The 23,899-nt window shown below is 28.4% G+C and overlaps 3 protein-coding genes across 8 annotated transcripts in view; 2 read left to right on the top strand and 1 right to left on the bottom strand.

Moving 5' to 3' along the window:
• Positions 1-743: 743 nt before the first annotated feature.
• Positions 744-13,384, bottom strand: LOC145182072 (uncharacterized). 6 transcript variants are annotated; one of them, XM_090099673.1, is made up of 13 exons: positions 13,220-13,373; positions 13,066-13,122; positions 12,670-12,796; positions 12,468-12,557; positions 11,219-11,349; positions 10,057-10,122; positions 9,862-9,910; positions 9,300-9,472; positions 8,895-9,195; positions 8,553-8,800; positions 7,803-7,963; positions 2,431-2,464; positions 1,653-2,340 (listed from the first exon to the last, which is right to left on the bottom strand). In XM_090099673.1, exons 1-13 carry the CDS (start codon positions 13,365-13,367, stop codon positions 1,793-1,795), a joined length of 2,133 nt encoding a protein of 710 aa, XP_089955799.1. In that variant the 5' UTR covers positions 13,368-13,373; the 3' UTR covers positions 1,653-1,792. The 6 variants fall into 6 exon arrangements, with proteins under 6 accessions (XP_089955801.1, XP_089955799.1, XP_089955800.1 ...); XM_090099674.1 differs by having other exon boundaries at positions 8,583-8,800; XM_090099675.1 differs by lacking the exons at positions 1,653-2,340; positions 2,431-2,464 and adding an exon at positions 744-972 and having other exon boundaries at positions 8,583-8,800.
• LOC145189950 (uncharacterized) lies at positions 3,042-5,820 on the top strand. The gene is made up of 3 exons (XM_080066686.2): positions 3,042-3,159; positions 3,369-4,368; positions 4,530-5,820. Exons 2-3 carry the CDS (start codon positions 3,369-3,371, stop codon positions 5,744-5,746), a joined length of 2,217 nt encoding a protein of 738 aa, XP_079922812.2. The 5' UTR covers positions 3,042-3,159; the 3' UTR covers positions 5,747-5,820.
• Positions 13,385-13,621: 237 nt separating the features above from the next.
• The window catches only part of LOC145181210 (HORMA domain-containing protein 1-like), a 30,361-nt gene continuing 20,083 nt past the window's right edge, over positions 13,622-23,899 (top strand). Inside the window, exons 1-11 of the mRNA XM_090099672.1 lie at positions 13,622-13,662; positions 14,335-14,378; positions 15,977-16,010; positions 17,041-17,084; positions 17,201-17,223; positions 21,817-21,860; positions 21,985-22,048; positions 22,125-22,161; positions 22,727-22,747; positions 23,304-23,330; positions 23,418-23,444. Of these exons, the coding sequence (XP_089955798.1) occupies positions 14,337-14,378; positions 15,977-16,010; positions 17,041-17,084; positions 17,201-17,223; positions 21,817-21,860; positions 21,985-22,048; positions 22,125-22,161; positions 22,727-22,747; positions 23,304-23,330; positions 23,418-23,444 (363 nt within the window). The 5' untranslated portion in view covers positions 13,622-13,662; positions 14,335-14,336. The remainder of the gene's footprint in view (positions 13,663-14,334; positions 14,379-15,976; positions 16,011-17,040; positions 17,085-17,200; positions 17,224-21,816; positions 21,861-21,984; positions 22,049-22,124; positions 22,162-22,726; positions 22,748-23,303; positions 23,331-23,417; positions 23,445-23,899) is intronic.

Raw genomic sequence — 23,899 nt, 5'->3', positions numbered from 1 at the left:
TATTTCATTAAGATCAATGAAAAGCCGCAGGAACATATTTGTTCTGGTAGATGAGAAATTGCATTAGCGCAAAAACCAAAGTTTTCTCGTCTGACTTCCCAAAGTTTACGGGAAAAAAAAGTCAGACGAAGTATCGTCTATAATTAATTAGGATTCTAGGACCTTAAAGTTTTAAAACCTGACTTGAGAGTACTCCAGTTCTGTCTCTATTTAGCCTTTCAATAATAAGGAAAATAATTTAGTTTTAACTTTTAAACGCCATTATCAAGCGCCTTAGAAGCATCTGGTTGTGGAAGGTGATCTCTGCATTTTGGATCGCTTAGCAGAATGTGAGAAAATGGTAAATGTTCCTGTGAGATGATACCTGATTATAGAAGTGACATCAGGTCATTGTTATTTGGCACCGAGATTGAGAGGCGATTGTAGGCGGGCTACAGTTAAAGTTCAACCAATGACGGTCGAACGCGCGCTTTTTGAGTATTGAGTTCTGAAAATGAAAAGGTTTTTCAGAAAAGATCTTGACAAATTCTTTTCTTTATACCATCTGGACCTGCACACCTGGAACTCTGCCTTTTGATAGGCTCTTCATTAACAAGAACAAAAAAAAACTATTTTTTTATATTATGACATTGAAGAATATAATATTCCTAGCAAACATCGACCAGACTTGGATCAATTACTTTAAGCAGACTTGTGTCAATTACAATTGTAATTTAATTGTAATTAAATAAACTTTCACGAAGTAATTGAAATCGTTATTGTATTTAATAAGGTACAATTACAAGTAAATGTAATATAATTTTTTGCACATTTTGTTACCACCCCCAAATATAAACTTTACTATTTTCTGTTGGACCACCCAATTTTACTTTATTAAATAGTGTGTCCATAGACAGTTGTTAGCCGCACAAGATGTGATACTTTTTCAATTCACTGTAACAGTCTCAAGTGTTCTGGAGTGGATGAACTGTTCTAAAAATATGCAATGAATATAAAAAACTTTTTCATTATTGAGAATAATTATAAGATGTGTATCATTTTGACAATCTTCGTGAGAAAGTTTTTGTGAAGATTAGAGATTAGTCTTGTATATATCTAGTTTAGTAGTATTGGGATTAGTTGGTTTTATTTTCTAAAATTGTTATTCAAATTTAGTTTAACATCTATGTCTAGACTAGATCTAGAAATTCTAGATTTAGTTAAATAATTCCTCTTGACGCATTCTATCTAAAGGCCTAATTCAACACCTAGTTTTTATTTTCCATCAGCCTGAAAATAATCAGGCTATGAGTGGTGACTAGTGCAGAGGTAGTTAGGTACTAGATTTTAGTCTACAGCTAGTCTAGTGATGATGTGATAGAACACTAAGTATCAATATCTACAACTCTACTACTAGGCCGTTGGGGCTGAGGATTGGCGTTAGACACATTAACTTCGAAAAAACACAACTTTCGATTCACATCTACGGTGTAAGCATCTAGTTTGAAAACTTAAAGTACTTTTCTTTCTTAAATCATTTTATTTCAAACTCGCGTCATTTATAAAAGATTCTTTGCTTAAAATATAACTAAGAAACTGAAAATGCTATCTTTTATACAAAACTGACACTTTGCACCACTTATCATTAAATCTTCGTTAACAGATGAAGAAGATTTGTGAGGATCAGCCGACAAATCTTATCTCCATCAAAAAACTCCACAAAAATATTACACAAACCATGATTAAAACTTCTTATTATACAGCATAACTTTAAAATAACACAAGATACGTATAACTTAATAGTAAAAATAACTTAAAAATTGAATGAAAAATTGGAACTTGAGATGACTTGAGGAGCCCCACCAAATGTGAAGTCAAATCCATCTTTAATTGGTGCCTTTTCTTCGTTAGAAACCATACTGAAATTGAACGGAGAGTCACCCGCATTTTCTGTTTGCGTATTTCCAAAGTTAAAAATGCTACAGCCTAACTCAGCAGACGGGAAGCTGCTAAGCTTTGCTGAACTCTGATCACAAGATCGGTAACTTACACCAAAATTAAATGTACTTGATTCAGCATCTTTGTTATTTTCGAGCACACCAAAATTAAATGTAGGCTCTGGGATAACATGATTTTTAAGTGTAAAGTTAGATGTAGAGTTTGCATTTGTTAAAGTTAATGGATTTCTTTCTGAAGAAGTGCTAAAATGTATTCCCGGACTTGATAGACTAAATCTATTGAAGTTAAAATTATCGGAGTTATTACCACAAGATGCTTCAGCTGCGATTTCATTATCAGTCAAAGTTAACTTAGAAGATGGTTCATTTAAATGATATGACGGATTAGAGTTTGGTTCGCGGCCTGAAAAATTATAAACTTTGTCTGCTAAAACGGATCAGGTAGCTTAAATGGAAAAAACTAAAATAAAACGATTAAACTGAAAAGACTCACATCGTAGTAACTCTTTATTTATATCTGCAGGGTCCTAAAGTACATTGACATGTTTCGTTTTAAACATTTTTAAAATACCATTTACAGTGGCGAGCAAAATAATAGGTGTGAATAATAGGGTGGCCCTTATTTTTGAAGTTTTAAAATATCATTGTCTGACCCCTCAGATGAGTTCCAATATATAAAAAAATAATTCAGGCCAAATATGAGCAGGATTGAACAATATTTAGAGGTGGCTCAACTAAGCTTTAGTTTTGTGAGAATACCAAAATCGGCGAAAAAAAATTTCAGGTTCTTTTCAATAAATGATTTTGAATATTAAATGAATAAATATATTTAAATCAATAATTTGAACTAGATATCATGTTTCAATAATGTACTAATCTAAAAAATAATTAAATATAAAATTATAATAAATATAAAGGTAATAACGCATAAAAAAATGTTCTTCAATATATCTAAATAAATAATTTATAATTTTCCTCAGTAACTTAATTAATTCATAATTTTCTTCAGTCATTTTTTTCAGTAAACAAAACTAAACATGTAATATAATTTAATATTAGCACCTATTGGGCATCTTATATAATATTTAAATAAATCTTGTGCTAGTTCTTTGTAGCCATCTTGTATTATAAATTTCTTCTTCTACTGTTGTTTGTTAATTAATCAAAATAAAATTTCTATTTAATAGTTATCAATAATCACAGATATTAGCAATCAGCAAAGGTTAGTATGTCAATTTAATTATAAAATATATTATGTTATATATATAATTATATGAGGGAGTCTGTATGACTGTAGATTTCGTTTTGTATTACTGCATGGCATGTCAATGGCATGTGTAATTTTGTAATTTGTTTATGCCAAAAATTGCATAGTTTAATATTATGTTATAATATTATGATGATTAGTATAAATCTGTTTGGCATTTTCAGATGGCATTGCGTTCACAAATTTATCTTGTTAGCCCTGCTGAAAGAATTGAAGGTAGTAAATTGCCATCAGGGAAGCAGGTTCTTGGTCACTTTCTACATCTCCACAATGTTTTGAAAGAGGATATTCAAAAGGCTGCAACCCACGCTATTGAGAAAGTTGAAGATTTCTGGTTTCGAGCTAAAATTCCAACCAGGCATCATCAAGATTCCATCAAAAAGCTTGAGCAATTATTCTTCGAGTGGAAAAGTCTAAAGAAAAACAAGAGCCGCAAGACCGAGACTCAACAAACAAATGAAACCGCATTTTCAGCCGCAATAGAAGAACTGTTCGACATTGCACATGCTGACGCCATGGAGCTAATTGAGAATCAAGAAGATAAGGTCTTTCTGGAATCTCAAAGAAAAAAGGGACGACCTGGCTGCATGGGCGGAATCGATAAGGTTCTGCTTCAACAACAAAAAAAGCAGAATGAGAGAAAGCAGATATTGCAAAAGAGAGTACATCGATCTCAACTTGATAAAAACACCTTGCTAGATAAAGCTGTGTTGGAGAGCAGCAGCGCTGATTCAGAAGAAAGTCAGTCTGAACCTGAAGATGAGGATCCAGTTCTAAGCACAAGTACTGTTACTCCTTCTTCTTCATCACGAAAGCGAGGACGCCAAAGTGTTGTTTCACCACAGCTGGCATCTATGCTTGATAGAAATAAAATGAGCGACAGGGCTGCTATGATGGTCATCGTTGAGGCTTCGAGGGCTCTTGGACAAGACGCTGAATCACTCGCTTTGAATAGATCAACCATCCAACGACTCCGTCGGAAACACCGACAGCAAATTGCCTCGGGAATCATTCAACATTTCAAGCCAAATACTGCTCTTACAGTACACTGGGATGGCAAGCTGATGCAAGATCTGACTGGAACAGAGAAGGTGGATAGGTTGCCCATTCTTGTCACAACAATGGGGAAGACAAAGCTTTTGGATATTCCAAAGATTCCTGCAGGTAATACATAATGGTATAATATATAATGGTATAATATATATGCCTACTTTTATTTTAGTTAAATGTTTTTATAAATTTCGAAATCATTTATTATTATGAAATGTGAATGTGAAATCATGTCAGACAAACTTTAATAAAGACTACTATAAATTACTTTTTAGGCACTGGACAAGACGAGGCCAAAGCAGTCTATGATGCTATCCGAAAATGGGAGCTGGAAAACTTTGTCCATGGTATGTGTTTCGATACAACCTCTTCCAACACCGGTCGGCTGTCTGGCGCTTGCGTGCTTCTCGAACAGCTACTAGGGCGGCCTCTACTGCACTTTGGTTGTCGACATCACATCATGGAACTGGTATTGGCTGCTGCTTTTTGTGTCTGTATGGGACCCAGTAAAGCTCCAGAAATACTCGTTTTCAAACGATTTCAAGCACAGTGGTCATCCTTTGACCAGGAAAGTTATGAAGATGCCTTTTCCGATGATGTTGCCTCAGCTGAACTCTCCGAAGTCAAACATGTAATCATTGTTTTCTGTGAACAGCAGCTGCAAGATCATCAGCCACGAGATGACTATCGTGAGCTGCTCAAACTGATGCTCATCTTTTTAGGAAGAAAGCCTACAGATTGGAAGAATTTTCGAGCGCCTGGGTCAATGCATCAAGCTCGATGGATGGCGAAAGCCATTTACAGTATAAAGGTTTGGCTGTTTCGATCACAGTTTAAGCTGACCTTGCGAGAGTCTCGTGGCCTCCTACGTGTGAACATATTTCTTGCAAAGGTTTATATCACGTTCTGGTTTTTGGCGCCTCTGGCTTACAAAGCCGCTAGGAATGATCTACAACTTATTCAACAACTCCAGGCTTACCCTGATCAAGATATTGGTGCCGCAACATCACGCAAGCTTGCGGGCCATCTTTGGTACCTGTCAGAAGATTTGATCCTTTTCAGCCTCTTCGATCCAGAAGTGGATTTCACTACGAAACGCGAAATTGTTAAAAGATCATTAGAACAGGAAGGAGAAGAAGTACCTTTGAAACGTGTCATGGTGGACTTGGCGACAGTACAACAAAAGACGCTTCCTGATTTTGTCTCAAAAAGAAGCAGAAACCTGTTTTCTATTCTGGGCATGCCAGATGGATTCCTGGCCGAAGATCCTGAATCATGGAACAGGAGAGATGACTTCAAGGTTGCAGAGGCAATCGTGAAATCCCAGGCAGTAACAAACGACCATGCAGAACGAGGAGTTGCCTTGATCCACGATGCAACAAAGTCTGGCCGATTTAAGAGCGAAGAACAGCTGCAATATGCTCTGCAGGTTATCAAACAGAACCGGGCAAACTTTCCGAATGTGAAAAAATCCACCTTACTTCACAATTAACTAGTTCAACTAAGTGAAGATGTGTAACTTTGTGTATTCTATTGTTTCTGTGTTTGTCTCTGTAATTAAGAACTGTTTTTAGTAGTTAGAATTAATTTTCTGCATGAAACTGATGGCAAAATGTGCTGAATTCTGTCACAGACATCAAAAATTCGTATATGAGAAAACTTTGATGGCGTTGAGCCACCTCTAAATATTAATATTTTTTTATGAAACTTTACACATAATTTTTTTGTATGAAATGGAACCATTTAAAATGGTCAGACTTAACATTGCTCTTATTTAATTTTTTATCATCATATAAGGGCCACCCTAGTGAATAATAAATTTCACTTAAACTGATATTTTACAGTATATTTTATAAAGTGACATCTAGGAACTGATTGCTACACAAACTATGCTTATTTTATTACAACAGAGAGCAGTATATTTCCAATTTCTTACAAATTTATGAGGGGAATACCCTATTTACATATTTAACCTACAAATTTGGTGGAGCAAAATAATAGGTGTGTTTATTTTAACCTGTTTGCTGTAGGATTAAAAACATTTTATTATTTTTATTTGTTGTTGATATAAAGGTAAGGTCAATATTTATGCAACTTATACAAAATAATAACATATCATATTTGTATTGAATTAAAATTAGATATAAAATGGGACGAGGAAAACATTGCACAGCGATAGAAAGAAAACTTATTAGAAATTTAAGAAAACAAGGAAAAACTTACAAGGAAATTTCAGTTACGATGGGATGTTCTCAAAATAAAGTTACAAATGCCTTAAAACCAGAAAAATCACGTGAGAATAGAGGAAGACCACGCAAAACGTGTCAGCGTACGGATGATCACATTACAATTATTTCAAAAAAAGACCCATTCAAGCCAGCAACAAAAATTTTAAATGAAACTAATGAAAATATTAGTGTTTAGACAGTTAGAAGAAGGCTTTTAGAAAGAAAGTTGCCAGCTCGAACTCCGAAGAAAGTACCATTACTTGGTAGAAAGAACATTATGAAAAGAAAAATTTTTGCAAAAAATCATATTGCTTAGCGGGGACCAGATATGACCAAAAAATGGCGTAATATTTTGTGGAGTGATGAAACTAAGATTAATTTATTTAATTCTGATGGAAAACAGTATGTAAGAAGACCATCAAAGCAAGAACTTTCACCTCGCTTCACTGCAAAAACAGTGAAACACGGCGGAGGAAATATAATGGTGTGGGGCCACTTTTTTGGATCAAAGATATTATGACCCAATATACATATGTAGACATACTAAATAATGTCATGTTGCCATTTGCTGAAGAAAATATGCCGATAATTTGGCATTTTCAACAGGACTGCGACCCAAAACATACATCCAAAGCTGCGAAAGAGTGGTTTACGACCAATAATGTAAAAGTTTTAGAATGGCCACCTCAGTCACTGGATCTAAATCCTATTGAAAATTTCTGGAGGCAGTTAAAACTTAAAATTTCTGGACAAAATTCAAAAAATAGAAATGAACTGTGGATGATGCTCCAGGAGGCTTGGTACAGCATTCCTGTAGAAGTTTGCAGAAAACTAGTGGATTCAATGCCGTCAAGATGCACGGAAGTATTAAAAAATAAAGGGTATGCAACAAAATATTAATAATTTGCAACCCTATTGACTTCCATCTTCATTTTTTATTTTACCCCTATTATTTTGCTCGGTGTGGAATTTATTTTTTTAAAATTAAAATATATTATATATATTTAATAACTTAATTTTTATTAATTTCTGTTTATTTATGTAATAAAATAAAAGTTCTAATAAAAATTCAAATTATTTTTTTTGTTTCAAAGATATTCTCGTATTTGTTAATTTTTTGGTTCGCACCTATTATTTTGCTTGCCACTGTATCTATTTCTTTGAGGTATATTTAGCTAATATAAGTATATTATCTATCAATAGGAACATCATTTCCAGATAATCATAAATGATAAGTTTTAAAAATGGTTAGTAAAGTATCTACTGTAGCCTGATTTAAAAAACTAAATCTATGAGCATTAAAAAAATTATAAAAACTACCTGGTTTGAATGAGGCTGGCTATTATAACTGAACATAGAGCGACCAGTTCGAACAAAAGCATCACCAGGAGATTGTTTGATCATCTTCAGATGCTCAGCATGTTGATTAGGGCTAAAACTAAACTTTGAGCAAGGTGAATCAGATCGTGTAACTTTATCACCTAAATAAACACAAGTCTGAAAATCTGCTAACAAACAATCTATAAGGTTAGTTGAAACGTTTCTGGGACTGTATAGGAAATTCTCAAAAAGGACATTATGACAGTATTTATAGGGGAATTTTGAGGGGTGTTGCATTTTTTGTGGTGTTTTCACACTTAAAAGTATGTAATTGTGAATCTGAATAAAAGTAATTGCATCAGTGGATCAAACAAGCATTAAGAGGAACACGTTTAAATTTATAAAAACATTATAGTATGTTAACTAGTATTTACATAAAAATGTGTATTTAGATAACATATAGTCTAAACATCTAATTATATGCAAGATAGATATATATTGACAAAGTACAAAAAGAAAATATAAATTATTATTTCAAGAGTACATTATCAAAAGCATATCAGATCATTAACTAATAACATACATATACATTGTTCTTAATAACCTCACTACATTTATGTGGCTTAGACTCATAAGTTTGCAAAATTGAACAATATTCTTTTAGAATTCCCTTAGTTTTGGAGGACAGTATATGTACATAATTTAATTAATTAGCTTAGTGTTGGTATCTGTCTAGATAAAAATGATTACTTAAATTCTTAAAGAACAGTTCCATATCACCTTCCACATCCATTGGCTGTTCTAAACCAAAAAATTCATCTGTACTCTGATCAAGAGGAGCAATAAAATTGCCTATTGGAAGATGAGTGCTACTTTCATTGACAAAAAACTCGTGTTCAAGCACAGATAGGGGGTTCTGTGACTGTATTTTTTTGAGATGTGAAACATCCTTTTGCTCCCCCCCTTCCAACTGAGGCATACCAGATGCTACATGACAACTTAAAAAGAACATGCTCATGAAAAATATTTAAAAAATTTTCTGACTAAAATTATCAGAGCAGGATTTCATGATGAAATTACAAGCATTCAAACCTCTTTGTTAGATTAAAGTTGGAAAGATTGTTTACAGAATGCTTATGGAAACTTGGAAATTTTGGCAACTGAGGCATTTTAGGTAAGCAAACTTGATTTGGGAGAGATTGTCGTGATGTAGCAAAACTAGGAAGCTGGATTTTAGAGGTTCCTATTCTCATACCATATGAATTTAAAGATTGCAATAAGTTAACTCTCAATTTTTGTTCTTGCTGTGGCTGTTTTGGTTGACAAGATAGTGCATCATATTGAGATTTTTTATTGATACCTATCATCACTTGTGGTAGCTGGCAAACTGCTTCTATGGGAATAAATTTTAGTATCAGTAATTCAAAGAAAGCAGTAAAAGTTTCATTATATAGATATAATATGAAATATATAGATCAAATAACATTAACTTCTTACTTTCATCTGGTATTTTTTTTTGGATAAGAGCTTCTTTTTTAACATCCTCTTCAGCTTTTTTTGATCTGATTGCATTTGTAAGAGCATGAATCTTTGTATTCAATTTTGTTTTCTCTTGAATTATCTTAGGGATTTGAATGTTCAAATTTATTGCTCTAACACTTAGTTGAGCCCTATAAAAACACTGTTATGGAAAATCTAGTAAACTTAACTAGATTGATTATATTTTACAAACCCCTAATAATAATAAGGGGTTTCACTTTACCTGTTTCAAATTTATCTCTTCACAGAGAAAATATAGAAAAACCTACCCAAATGGTCTTTAAAAGACTGTCCAGATTTTAATTAAAATTTAAAAGGAGTTTAAGAAAAGTGCACAATTTCAATACAAGACTGGTTAGAAATTAGCAATTAGTAAAAGAATTATATTGCTGAAAAAACTTTTTTTTTACATCTAAATTAACTGAAAATTAATCATTAGTAATAAATGCTGCAATTATAAGGGTTTTAAACCTTTATACAGAGGACCTACTTATGAAATTTTCAGCTTAAAAAAAGATACAAGTGAATTATAGAAGTAATGGCTTCTTCTTTGCATCTTTTTGCAAAACCTGTTAGGTTGAAAATAAATAAAGAAAAGTACTAGTATGTAATAAAAAATACTAGTATGTAATAAAAAGTACTAGTATGTAAAAATCCTTTTTGCAGGATTTAAACTAAAGAAAAATTTTTTTAAAAATCAGTTGAAAGCCTGAACCTTTCATGTTTTCATACTCTTGAATTGTGAATTCTATTTTTTGTTTGCAATCATTTAGCTCTGCCTCTAAATGCAAAAAAATGTTATTCAATATAAAAATCTTTCTACTGATAAGTGTATACATTAAAGGTTATTGTTACCATGTTGCCCCAGTATATTTAGACATGCAGATTTTCATAGAAAAATTGATAGCTTTTACTAATCTGCCTTTGAAGTAGTTATGATTTTTAAAAAAGTCTTTTTTAAATTTATTTATTAATCATTATACTGATACTTTTAAAAGAAACACATTATTTTACTTGTAAAAAAAACAAAAACAAAAACAAAAACAAAAACAAAAAAAACAAATGCAATGGATTATGCAAAAGTAGTAATCAAAAATAGATGCAAGACAAATTTCAGTATTTATTGCGGTCTCCTTTACCTTTGTAATATACTTTGAAATATTTAGTAGTTAAGATTACATTATCACTAATTGACTAATTTCATGCATAATTTGAGTGGGATATCTAACCAAGTTATTTCCCAGCTTCTCCTAGAGGTTTTTAACTGATATAATGTGTGGTTTCCATATTTCTGTCTGCTCATGAACAAATACTTTCAATAGACTTGAGAAAATATATTCTCAAATTCTAAAATAATATGTCTAAACTAAAATGCTGATTGTGAAGAAATGCATTACTTAAATTATCCCATTTTCATAAATTTTGGTAAAATTACAGATCATCCTAATTAAAAAAGTTTTGCTAATCAGCAAAAAAATCAATAACTTGATAAGTATAATTTTAATTGAAAAAACTATTCAATTTTTTAAGAATAGATGAGTGTGTCTAAATAGGGTGGGGCAATTGTATCATGCAGGAAAAATTATAAAACACATTTTTTAAAAATATTACAGTAAACTTTGAAAAATCAACTAAAAACACATTTCAGATTAATCTTAAGTTAAAACTAAATTGAAAACTGTGATAAAAGTCTAATGAAACTAACTTGCTAAAAATAGTTAAATAAAAATGAAAAATATGAAAAATTATTTTAATACTGATTTTAAAACACTAATATTACTTAAATGCTCCATTTGTTAAACCTTAGCATAAAGTTTCAATAACAAATATTATGCTTTTTAAAAAATCTCTAGCTAAACTTTGATAACAATAAGAACCTTCAGCATCTAACTTTGCTGCTTGTAACTTAAAGAGGCGAATCTCCTTGGCTAAGGGTCTCTTTTCATACTCTTCCTCATAACATAGCCATTTACTTTTATACTTTTCAGCTATTTTCTCAAGTTCTTCTCTAAAACACATTAGTGTAAATGTTTTTACAAAATTTCATGATACACACACAAAAAACAAGTAAGCATTGAATTGGAAGTAAATATTTTATCCACATAAAAGTTAACTTTGTTCAACTCTCAATCTTTTACTTACCAAAATATCTAAAAATGTAAACAAAAATCAACAGGGAGTTCTTTACAAAAACTTAGTTACAAAAACTGAGAAAAATAATTTTTTATAAAGCCAATCTATTTATAAAAATTATATTTTTAATGTGGTTGCTTTTGTAAAAAAATATTTTTTATATTTTTAAACTTTATCAAGACTTAAAAAAGTTTGAATCTATTGATCAACTTTTTGCTACAAGATTTTCTCAATGCGATTCTTTATGTTGCTTTTTAAAAAACTAGAAAATATAAGTATGAATTGCATAAGTTGCCAACTTTCTATGTAGAAGCATGCTAATAATTTTTTTTTGCACGCAAGGTATTGAAATATTTATGGAGTTACTAAATAATGAGGTGCTAAAATACTTACTGAGTTGTATGACTTAAAATTGATTGTTTTACTTGCAGATATCAAATTAAATTTTAGCAATTTTTTTATGCCTCAGATATACATCACTACATTTTTAAAAAATATGTGATGAAAAATATAGTGGGGTGAATGATTAATGCAGATTCATACAGATAATTTTTTATTTCAACTATTGCACACAGTATTATCAATAATAGCTTTACATTATTTAGGCATCTAACTACACTAAGCTATTCACTAAGTTAATTAATACATCCATTTAAATCTTCCACTAGCAGAATATTCCAATTCTGTGAAATGTTTTGAAAAAGAGAGGAACTTTCTTTATTTACTATTCAATTCATTGCAATAGAGTTTATTGAGTTTAAATAGTAGACTGTAGCCATACCATAATTGTAGATAGCTTACTCTAGTAATTTTTGCAGAAGTTGATAGAGTACTTAGGTTTACTACTAACTGGAATACAGATCTTAACCATTAAAATACTAATGCCTTTTATTAAAAGAAAATAACTAAGCAGATTATTGCAAAATAATCATAATAATAATGAGCTTTTCAGTCATAATCAAATGAAATGAATCAAACATATTGATTTAAAACCTTTCTTTTTCTGTTTCCTGGCATTTCAACTTCAAAGTATTCCTCAAATCTCCCACATGTCTGTTCAATAATGAAGATGCAGTTTTAAGACTGAAAAAAGGAAAATTTTTAGATGACTTAAATTTTTAATGTTAAATAGTCACCTGGATCTCAGTAACAGAAAAAAATTCTACTTTATTTAAATTAGTAACTTGAAATTAACCTTTCTATAATTTCTTGGTTTTGCTTAAATTGAGAGTGTAGAACTTTAACATTGTTATTATAGTTATTAATATCCTCTTCAAGCTTTTCATTTTCAGCTGATTTATTACGTAAGTCAATTTGCATTCCTAAATAAAATGGTTAGGCTGAAAAAAATTTTAAAGCTTATATGAAAACATAAAAATATTGAAAAGAGTGTATATACTTGTATTTGAAATAAATTATACAACTTGGTTTTTTTTAGCCATTTATAAAACATTTGAATTTCTAAATGTTTCTGATTGTTTAAAGTAATTGATACAATAGAAGACTTATTTTTAAGAAAAACTTTTTAAAAGACTTAAAGTTAAAGATACAATAGAAAAAAAAAGTTGAAACATAAAATAATACAGAATACCTTCGAGAATTGCTATCTCCTCTTGTGTTTGGATTATTATCTTCTCATTTTCGAATTCTAAGTAAATAAAGTATTCAAAGCATTAATTTTCTAAATTACAATTAAAGAAAAGAAATCTTTATTTTTGAATTAAATGAATAAAGATATTACTCACCAAGGTCTTTAATAACTAACTCTAAACTACTCATTTGGGTTAGAAAGCTAGGTGTAGGCAAACGATGGATGTAATTATATTGTAAGTATGTCTTTTTATACAAATGCTCCTTTAAGTTATTACCTTCAAATTCATTATCTAATTTCATAAAATAATAATTACAACAAAAAGAAATGAAAGCATAGTTAACTTCCACTATTAAGTTTAAAAAAAAGGAATTATTAATAATAACTTATACTTATTTTATTTTTAAATTTTTTACTCACTTTATCAAAATTGAATTAATAAACATATTTATAAGTTTAAGAATTGTATATAAATAATTATAAAATGTTTTTCAGGATTTAATATCTTATGCGCTTCTTAATCTATCCACTTTGCAAAGAAACCCGCGAAATTTCAAATTTGAAGTTTTTCTGAGAGTTTTTATGCGCAAAAAAAAAGTATGCAAAAATTTTGCCTTTTTTATTTTAATTTTATTTCAAATGATAAGTTTAAATATATTAGTCATTTAAATATATTACTCATTTCATTAGATAATTTCCATTATAATCTATGAACTTAAGCCAACTTGAAGGTAAGCCTTGGATACCATCTCTGTAGAATGATATTAGTTTGGACTCATATGGAACCCACTTTTCTCTTTTTAAAATTTCTCTTAATTCATAAAATATCTAGAAATGGTTGATTAATAAATTGAAAGCTTTTGAACTAATTCTATTTTTGCATGACATGGATTTTCATCAAGTGATTCTAACAAATCGTCATTTTTGGGACTTCTTGTGGTCTTTCAAAGCATTGCTGGTATTTTAAATCATAGTATCGACTGTTAAACTTAGTAAACTATCTTTGATAAGTTTTTACTTTAGAACGTATATATATATATATATATATATATATATATATATATATATATATATATATATATATATCAGTATAAATTTAAAATTAAATTAATACAAATATTATTAGTTTGCATTATTATCAAGTTATTCCTAATTCAGCTTTTAGCTTTTTTGTTAAAGTTTACTTCTATATGGCTAAATACATAAGACTTTATTGTTCTAACACTCTCAGTCTGTTATTGAACAATGTTGTACTTGATTTGTTAATAGAAATGGCTACTACACAACAAGTTCGAAATAATAAACAAGGACAGGTTTGAGAATTATTTGTTTTGGAATAATTAAGAATAACCTTTAGTAGCGACTCCATTTCACTTGAACTATGATGATATTTAATGAATAATTAATTTTGGAATGTTTATCAATTTATATATTATATCTAGTCCTATATTTTATAACAACAATGTATGTAATAAGATAAGTAAAGTAGATAGGTTTCAGAGAGCATTTATATTTACTTCCATACTCCAAAAAAATAAAAAATAAAAAAACAGATTGAGAACCAACTCAGAACTCTACTCTTACAACTGGATAAAATATGTTTATGAAATTGAAATTGAAACTGGACTTTTATTATTAACATTTTTATAATTTAGTGTTCTATTTTATAACTATTGGGTACTTGAAAAACTTTCACCTTTTTCTAATTAAGTTTTGCAATCAGTAATAATCACATGTCATTTATATTTCTACCATTTTAATTGATAGTAATATAAGCTTTGCTGGTACATGTCTTTCAGTCAATTATCAGAGCTTATATTACTAATCACTCAACAAGTTAGTTTAATTACATTACATATGTCAATTATAGTACATACAGTTCAACATGCTTAGGAAATTTTATTGCACTATTTTTTACTGCATAAAAGTGTTGCTGACCCTCTTGTGTATTTATGAATTCTTAAAATACTAAGGGTCCTTTCTAAAGAAGCTGTAGGCATTTTTTCTGACAGTTCAGAAATAATGATTTTGATATCAAGGACAAATAATGTGGTGGGGCATTGAAAAAATTTTTAGATAAAAAATTAAAATTATAACTTGAAGAAGATCTACGCCAAATATTTCAAGAGCTCTCAGACTCATTAGTTATTAAAAAATTTATTGTAATCAAGTTTTTAAAATCTACAGGATTAATTCACAATAAAGGAAAATGGCTACTACATGAATTGAAGGAAAAAGACATCCTTGGTAGTTATCAATGTGTGAATTGTAGCTTGAAAAAAAAGCATGAAAGAAAGTCAATTGGCACAGATTTGTAACAGGGATGAGAAATGGATTCATTTTGATAACCCTAAAAAGAAGAAATTATGGCTGAAACCTAAGCAGTCATTTGCATAAATGTAAAAGAGAAATCTTCACATACCAAACATTGTGCCATTCAACTACCATTTATTTATATTAATACAACATAGATTTTTCAATGAGTATTTCCTTTCTTATAAAGACATTGAAAAATGGGTTGATAAGTGGATAATTTTAAAAGAAACCAATTTATTTTGTAATGGACTCAATTTGTTAGCTGAAAGACAGGAAAAGGTTAAAGCTTGCAATTAAAAATACTTTAAAAAGTATTAGTCAAGTTTTCATTTAAACTAATATCTTTTATTCTATATAAAAAACAGCAGAAACTTATTTCAGTACCCAATACAAAGTGTGAAGTTTCAAATCAAAAGAGTTGAAAAGTAAATCTAGTAATTTGAACTGAACAATTATTTTTTAAATTAAGAAATAAAAGTTTAATTGAAAATTGCAGCTTTTGAAAATTTGAAAAACAACCCTATTATTTTTTTTTTATATTTTATATTTTTAAAATAAAGTATTTGGTAGGTTGATTTTATAAAATTATTTTCAGTGGTCATCAATATTTCCGAATGAGCAAGTAACAGGTATTAAGTTTTTAAATCTTTTTGTTAAATTTTATTGTTTTAATGTTTGTATGGCTTTATAAATCTATATTCTAAAGGAAGCAGTTTAAGTTCTGATCGTTTGATAGTTTAAATACATTTTTTAAAATTCAAACTTTGAACAAACAAGACACTGCTTGTCTTTATTACTTTCACATTTTTAAAATTGCAGGTTTTCATTTAAATAACTAGAACTTTTTAAAATGGCTGTAATTTTTATATATAAAAAAAGTTAAGTTTAATTGTAATTAAGGTGTACTCTAAGATTAGATATTAATTATTTAACTAGTATAAGATATTAGAGTTTGTTATAATAAGGAGAGGGGTGAAAAATCTTTACAAAAGTTCATATTTTCATTCAACATCCTGTTTCAATAAAGTGCAAACAGATATTGCTAAGAGTAAAATTCAATAAAAGATTTAACTTTTTTACCTAACTTTATAACTATTCTTTTGTAGCAGCAAAGATTTTTTTTTTTTTTTTTTTTTTTACTTTTTGAAAAATTTTGAATTTTTTTTCTAAGGAAGTGGGCAAAAACTAAATATACTTTGGTATGACCAATAGAAGCTTTTGTATGCTACTAATTAAGGTTCTGAGATAAAATATTTTTATTTTTGTTATTATTTTTGCTAAAAAACAAAAATGTGGATTTCTCAGAGTTTTTCTTTATGGTTACAAGCACTCTTACGTGGTCTCAACCTCTCCCAGCAGTGTCCTAAACTGGATCTCTCTTCCTCCCTTCTCCATATTTCATTAATTCTCAAAAATACCACTAAAGTTGCTTAAATATGCTTTGTTGCAGGTTGATGATAAATTTATCTATAACTCAATTGCTAAACCATTTTTAAGAATTGATGTAGTATACATACTCTTCTAAAAAATTTGTCTAATAGTGCCCTCTCTTCCTTACAGAAGAAATCTCTGTAAAGTAACCTTTAAAGAATATATTTATATATAGGTTATTTTAACTATTTTAGCTTGTTTTTTAGTATTAAAAAAAATTTGTTTTAGAGACACAGTCAACCCTTTTTGTTAAAAAGTTGTTAGCTGTGGCTGTAAGAAATTATTATATTAAATTTAATTTAGCTTGTGTTTTTGTAACTAGTACATTAATAGAATATTAACTGAAGTACTGAGTTAATCAAAAAGAAACTTCTTTTTAAATTTATAGGTTTCAAGTATCAGTTATTTGAGGTGACACTTTACTTACTTGTAAAAGATTTTATGTTGATATTATTTTCTAACTTTCGAACTTTACCAAAACATTATTAGAATAGAAATCTTGACCATGATGTTCAAATACAATGCTGTTCAAAAGTTTAGCACGCAGCAGAATTAAATTTACTTTTTTTCTTTAGATTTTTACAAACAGAAAAGATAAATTTTCTAGTTATTTTAAATACAAAATTAATTATTTAGAAAATATTAAGAGAAAAGAAAAAGAAAAAGAAAAACAATTAAAAAAATTTTTTTAATTTTTAGGAAAAAATTAATCATATAAAATAAGAAAAAAGAACTGCTCATAAGTTTTGCATGCAGACTCTCCTTAAAGCTTTTAAGGATAGCTTTTATCTTTAATTGCAGAAAAAGTTGTATAATAGAAAATTAAACTCTCCTTTTTAATAAAGTATTATATATATATATATATATATATATATATATATATATATATATATATATATATATATATATATATATATATATACAGTATGCAAAAAAAATAATCGTACACTTGAAAAAAAATCATAATTTTAAAGATTGCATCAAAAAAATGAGTTTTCCGTCAAAATACTTGAAATTTTTCTTTAGATATCTTATCAAGTATTGTTTAAAGAATTTATTTGTGTATTGGTGAATTAATTGCTTTTCATACCTATTGAATTTTACACAATTGATCTAATGATCCTTAAAATTGACTGCAAAAAAAATAATCGTACGCTGACAAAATAGGTCGTCATTTTAGCATAAATCGAGTTAGTAAAATTGAAAATAGTAATTTTTTAAATACACTTTTGTTCTAGAAATAAAATATAGTGTTTCAGCAAAATGGCGTAAAGAAAACAACATTTGACTCTCCATCAACGAAGCCTCGTGGTTGATTTGAAAAATCAAGGAAAATCCTATCGTCAGATCCAAAAAAAAACAGGAATTCGTTTTATGACAGTGTCCTCAATTGTTAAGAAGCATAATCTGATAGGAACCGTTGCTAGTGTGGCTGGCAGAGGACGAAAACGCAAGACCACCAGTGCAATTGATCGCAATATCATCATTAATGTGAAGAAAAATAGATTTGTTTCGGCAGCTAAATTAACTTTAAAAGTTCAAGAAGATCACAATATCACATTAACCCCTCAAACAAGTAGAAATCGTATTAGAGAAAAAGGATATAGAGGTAGAGTTGTTCGAAAAAAACCTTTTTTAACTGCAAAACAAATGAAACGTCGATTAGAATTTGCAAAGAACTACGAAAAAATGCCGATATCATATTGGAAAAAAATTTTGTGGTCAGATGAGTCAAAACACAACCTCATCTCATCTGATGGAGTTCAGAAAGTGTGACGAAAAAAAGAAGAAGCTTAAAAATTAAGTTGTTTGCGAGGTAGTGTAAAGCATGGAGGAGGAAATGTGATGGTTTGGGGTAGTATAAGTTGGAAAGGAGTGGGGAAATTGACATTTATTGATGAAAAAATGGATGCTTCAATGTATTGTGAAATTCTCAAAGCCAACTTGCGACCATCTACTAAAGAATTGAGAATGGGAAATGACTTTATACTACAGCAGGATAACGATCCAAAACATACTGCTAAGAAAATCCAAAACAAACCGCTAAGAAAACGAAGGTATACTTTGAATCAAACAACATTAATGTTTTGGAATGGCCATCTCAAAGCCCAGACTTGAATCCTATAGAAAATTTGTGGTATATTTTGGACAGAAAAATTGGTGACTGAGCATTTAAATGCAAAGACGACTTGAAAGAAGCTATAATGAGCGAATGGGATAATATAACAACAAAAGAGACTCAAAGTTTGGTCAACTCGATGCCAAATTGTCTAGCTGAGACCATCAAGGCCAAAGGAGGCCCCACTCAATACTAATTTTCATGAAATTTGATTAGTATGACATTATTTTTTAACTGTACGATTATTTTTTTTGCAGTCAATTTTATGCATCATTAGATCAATTGTGTAAAATTAAATAGGTATGAAAAGCAATTAATTCACCAATACACAAATAAATTCTTTAAACAATACTTGATAAAAAATCTAAAAAAAAATTTCAAGTATTTTAACAGAAAACTCATTTTTTTGATGCAATTTTTAAATTATGATTTTTTTTCAAGTGTACGATTATTTTTTTTGCATACTGTGTATATATATATATATATATATATATATATATATATATATATATATATATATATATATATATAGTATTTTTTTATATATATAGTATAAAGTTCATTATAATATAGAGATTTTAAAAGTTTTTTCTAATTTAATTCATCATTTTTGCTTAACATTTGTCTGAAAATATGCTATGGGAAGAAAAAACAAGTCAAGAAATCAAACAGCATAGTAATGGGAGGTCACTCTAATATTGAAAGTTCTAAAATTTTAAAGCGTGTTTCACCATCATGTGTTAGTAGAACTATTACCAAAGTTAACAAAACTGGTAGTACTGCTGACAAAAAGTGTTCTGGATGACCAAGAATGGCAAGTATCACTGATGATAATTCTATTTATAAAATTGACAGAAAAAATCCTAAATACTCAGCGAAACAGATTGCACAAGTAGTAAACCTGTCACTTATCAATAAAGGCAGTTAATAGAAGACTAATAGACTGTAAAATATGGTGTTATGTTGCTGCCAGAAAACCATTATTAAAACCAATAGACCATTTAAAATGAATTGAATTTTGTAAAGCAATTTTAAAAATGAGTAATTATATATATATAAATTGTTTTTAGTGATGATTCAAACTATATCATCCTAAATAGTAAGAACAAATTGATTGTCCATAGGCACCACAATGAAAAGTGTAATAGTTGCTTAATTATACCAAGGCTACAAGGTGGAGGTGGTTTAGTTGGTATTTGGGGCTGCTTTACATATGATGGCCTAAGTCTATACATTTTATAGAATGGTCTAATGGACCAACATAAATACATTGGCACCTTTAAAAACTATTTAATGCCTACCAAGGACATTTTTTTTGGTAACAAACCCAAGTGAATGTTTCAACAAGACAACACTCCATGCCATTATACAAAATCTGTAACAGCGTGGTTTGAGCAAAACAATATCAAAATACTTCAGTAGCCAGCTGAATATCACCTGATCCAATTGAAAATGTTTGGGCCATGTTGGACAGAAAATTTACCAAAGAGCCAGTAACTTCAGCTGAAGATCTAAGAGAAAAGATGTGCATAAAAAATAGATATTTTTTTTCATTGTTTTTTTAATTTTTTAATTTTTTTTTCTCTTAACATTTCTAAAAAATAAATTTTGTGTTTGAAAAATTTTTTTTCTATTTTTTAAGTTCTAAAGAAGACAAGTAAATTTAATTCCATTGCATGCTAAACTTTGAGCAGCATTGTATTATAGACTAGAAAATACTTTTAAAACTTTATAGTTTACAATAATCTTTTGCTCTATCATACTGTATTGTGTTTATCATTCTTATAAACAATAAATTGGTTCATTAAAAATTGTAGATAAAAACAATCACATTTTTTTTGTAAATAGTAAGATGATTGATAAAGTTAACAAAAAAGCTTATATATCATTAGATAACAAAGAAACTTATACATCAACTTTGAATTGTTACATAATGTTTTTTTATAAAGTTTTATTTAATAAAAAAGTTCTTTAAAATTTATAAGTTAGTTAAAATAGTATAATTTAAGTTTTAAAATGGAACTTTTTACTCTCAAAAACCATTAATTAATCTTAGCAAAATATTCTTTTATGCATTTGTTAACTTTATTACAACTAATCAAAAAATGTTTAATGAGCATGGTTTCACAATATTTCATTTCTAAAGAAAAATTCAGGTTATCAAAATTTTCCTTTGAAAAGAATTTCTTCCTGAAAAATATTGGTTAGGAATTTATTTTTTGTTATTATGCAAGGTAAATTCCAATAAAAAAAAGATTTTCTTTGGAAAACCAGGGGAGAGGCTCCTTTGTTTTCATGTCACACTTTGGCTATAACAATACTGCTTAATTATATGAATTAGTCTCTTGTTTGTTCCCTGTGATTTTTCTTGCAGGTGCCTATGAATAGACTTATTGTATTTCTTCACAATGCTGTAGTGGAGTAAATAGATTAAAATTTTACTGTTACTAAAGCGTTAGATTACACTTTGGAATATATAGTAAATGAAAACAATTTTCAAATCTTTTATATACTGTCACTTTCCTTATTTTTGTTGCATTCATTTAGGATTAAACAACTGATATTTCTTTAAATATACTAAGTTACTGAATTCCAGATTAAATATTTATAACTAACGAGTAATGTAAGAATTTTTTTTAAAAAATAAGTTCTGGGAAGTTGTGCAAAATACCTCGCTTAATGTTAATAAAGTTTGGAAAATCTTGTTCAAAGATTTAAATCTACCTAATAATTCTTTTTATACAATCCTATTATAAATTTTGTATAATTTAACTGAAAAATTAGTATTAAAAAATATGTTTAATATTGAAGGTGACTTGACTTGGCTTTTATTTTGCTTTATTTTAGTGTCTATTTTTTGTTAATTTAAAATTTCAATGCTTTAGAGCTCTCTTTCCAGAAAATGCATTTGGTGATAGATGCTTAGAAGGTAACTAATTAATTTGTCTAATTTTATTTATTTTTTAATCTAAAGTTCAATCCATCTGAATTTTATTAAGTTTTAAAAATGTTTCTTAAAATCAGAATACTTTAATTTTGTTTATTCTTTAAAGATGTGAATCTTAAGATATTGCGTGATGATAGTGCCTGTCCTGAAGCGTGTCGTGTGATACAATGGTAAGACTTGAGATAAATCAAGTATTATTCATATTTAACTAAATTACTGTTAAAAATTTTAATTTTTTTAAAATAGGATAAGAGGTTGCTTTGATGCTCTGGAGAAAAAATATGTAAGTATGGTTTTGTTTAATAGTACCACAGATTTTAAACATTGAAAAAAATTAAAGTTTGAAGAAAGTTTTCCATTAACAAAAATCACCAAAAAGTTTAAGCAAAAATTTTTAAGTATAAACTTATTATGGAAAAGTAATTCACTAAAATCTTATATGTTATTATATGTCACAATAGATTATTTAGAATTTTAATTCATTAAATGGGTTTGCAATAAAAAGTTGCAATAAATTGCAAAATTTTATTTTTAATATTTTTTACATACATGCATGCATACATACATACATACATACATACATACATACATACATACATACATACATACATACATACATACATACATACATACATACATACATACATACATACATACATACATACATACATACATACATACATACATACATACATACATACATACAAACATACAAACATACATACATACATACATGCATACATACATACATACATACATACATACATACATACATACATACATACATACATACATACATACATACATACATATACATGTTTATTTTAAAGTGCTTTTATAATTTTTAGTTGAGAGCAGTTTTGGTTGGTGTAAGTGTTTTATTTTTTTATTTGCATTTTGTAATAAGTTGTTCATACTTTATGTTGTTGCTTTTTTTTTTTTTAACATTCTTGAGCTTGGTTTTAAATTGAATTAACTATTATTTGATGTAAAGACTTCATTTTTTGTACTTTTGACTATTGAGAAATAACACAGTTGATTTTTTGTTCACTTTCAAAGTTGTTGTTATAAACTTTAAAATAATGTTAAGGAGTAGTTGTTTAAAAAAAGTCATCAAACTTTCATATCTATTTTCGATTCTGGCATTATTTTTTTATTTTTAGAGTTTATGAACTACAATCAAATTTTTGATTTTTTTTTTTTTTCTTTTTTCTTTTTTCTTTTTTTTTTTTCAAAATAAAAAATAAAAATAATTGTTGTTTTTATAATTGATGGTAGAATGTTTTTACAAGAAGGATGTTATCTAGTTTTATTATAAATATAAAAGGAAAATATTATCCCTAAACTTCCTTAAATGTTTAGAAAATATTTGGTATATAAATGTTTAGAAAATCTTTCATAGTGTTTTTTACTTATATTATTTAGATATATGAAGACCCTGATGATCCAGATGTATGATTCATGGAATTTTTATATTTTTTTGTAATTATGTTTTGTTACATTAAAATGACTTAATTGCTAGTTTATTTTGTTTTTTAGACAGTAATTGAGGAATATTCTTTTAAGGTAAGAATAGATATTGAACAATGTAAACAAAATATCAATGGGCTATATCCTACATTTACAGTATTGGATTTCATTGGTATTTTACTACAAAGAAATAATATTAATTATATTCAATAACTAAAATAGGAGAATTAAAGATACTATATCTTAGTTTCTGATTAAGATTTGTTTTGAACATGTGCAAAACTAGGTATTGTGTTTGAATAGGATTTATCTTGTTAAAATGTAACTGACATTTTATTTTTTTATTTTTCATTTCATTGTTATTTTATAACTTTCAATAAATTAAGGTCAACTATGATAACTAATCTAATCCAAGTTAATTGAGAAAAAAAATACTAGAAGGTGAAAACTACTCACAGAGTAAGGTTATCAAAACATTGATCACAGAAAAATAAAAAATACTGACCTAGCTTATATGCTGTGGAAACCCATATTTTATATGAAGAACTATT

This window comes from Hydra viridissima, unplaced genomic scaffold (genome assembly GCF_058129835.1).
Source record: "Hydra viridissima isolate aposymbiotic clone 2 unplaced genomic scaffold, HvirCarnegie_v1 scaffold_10, whole genome shotgun sequence".
NCBI lineage: Eukaryota > Metazoa > Cnidaria > Hydrozoa > Anthoathecata > Hydridae > Hydra > Hydra viridissima.
This window is presented reverse-complemented; position numbering and strand designations above follow the sequence as displayed.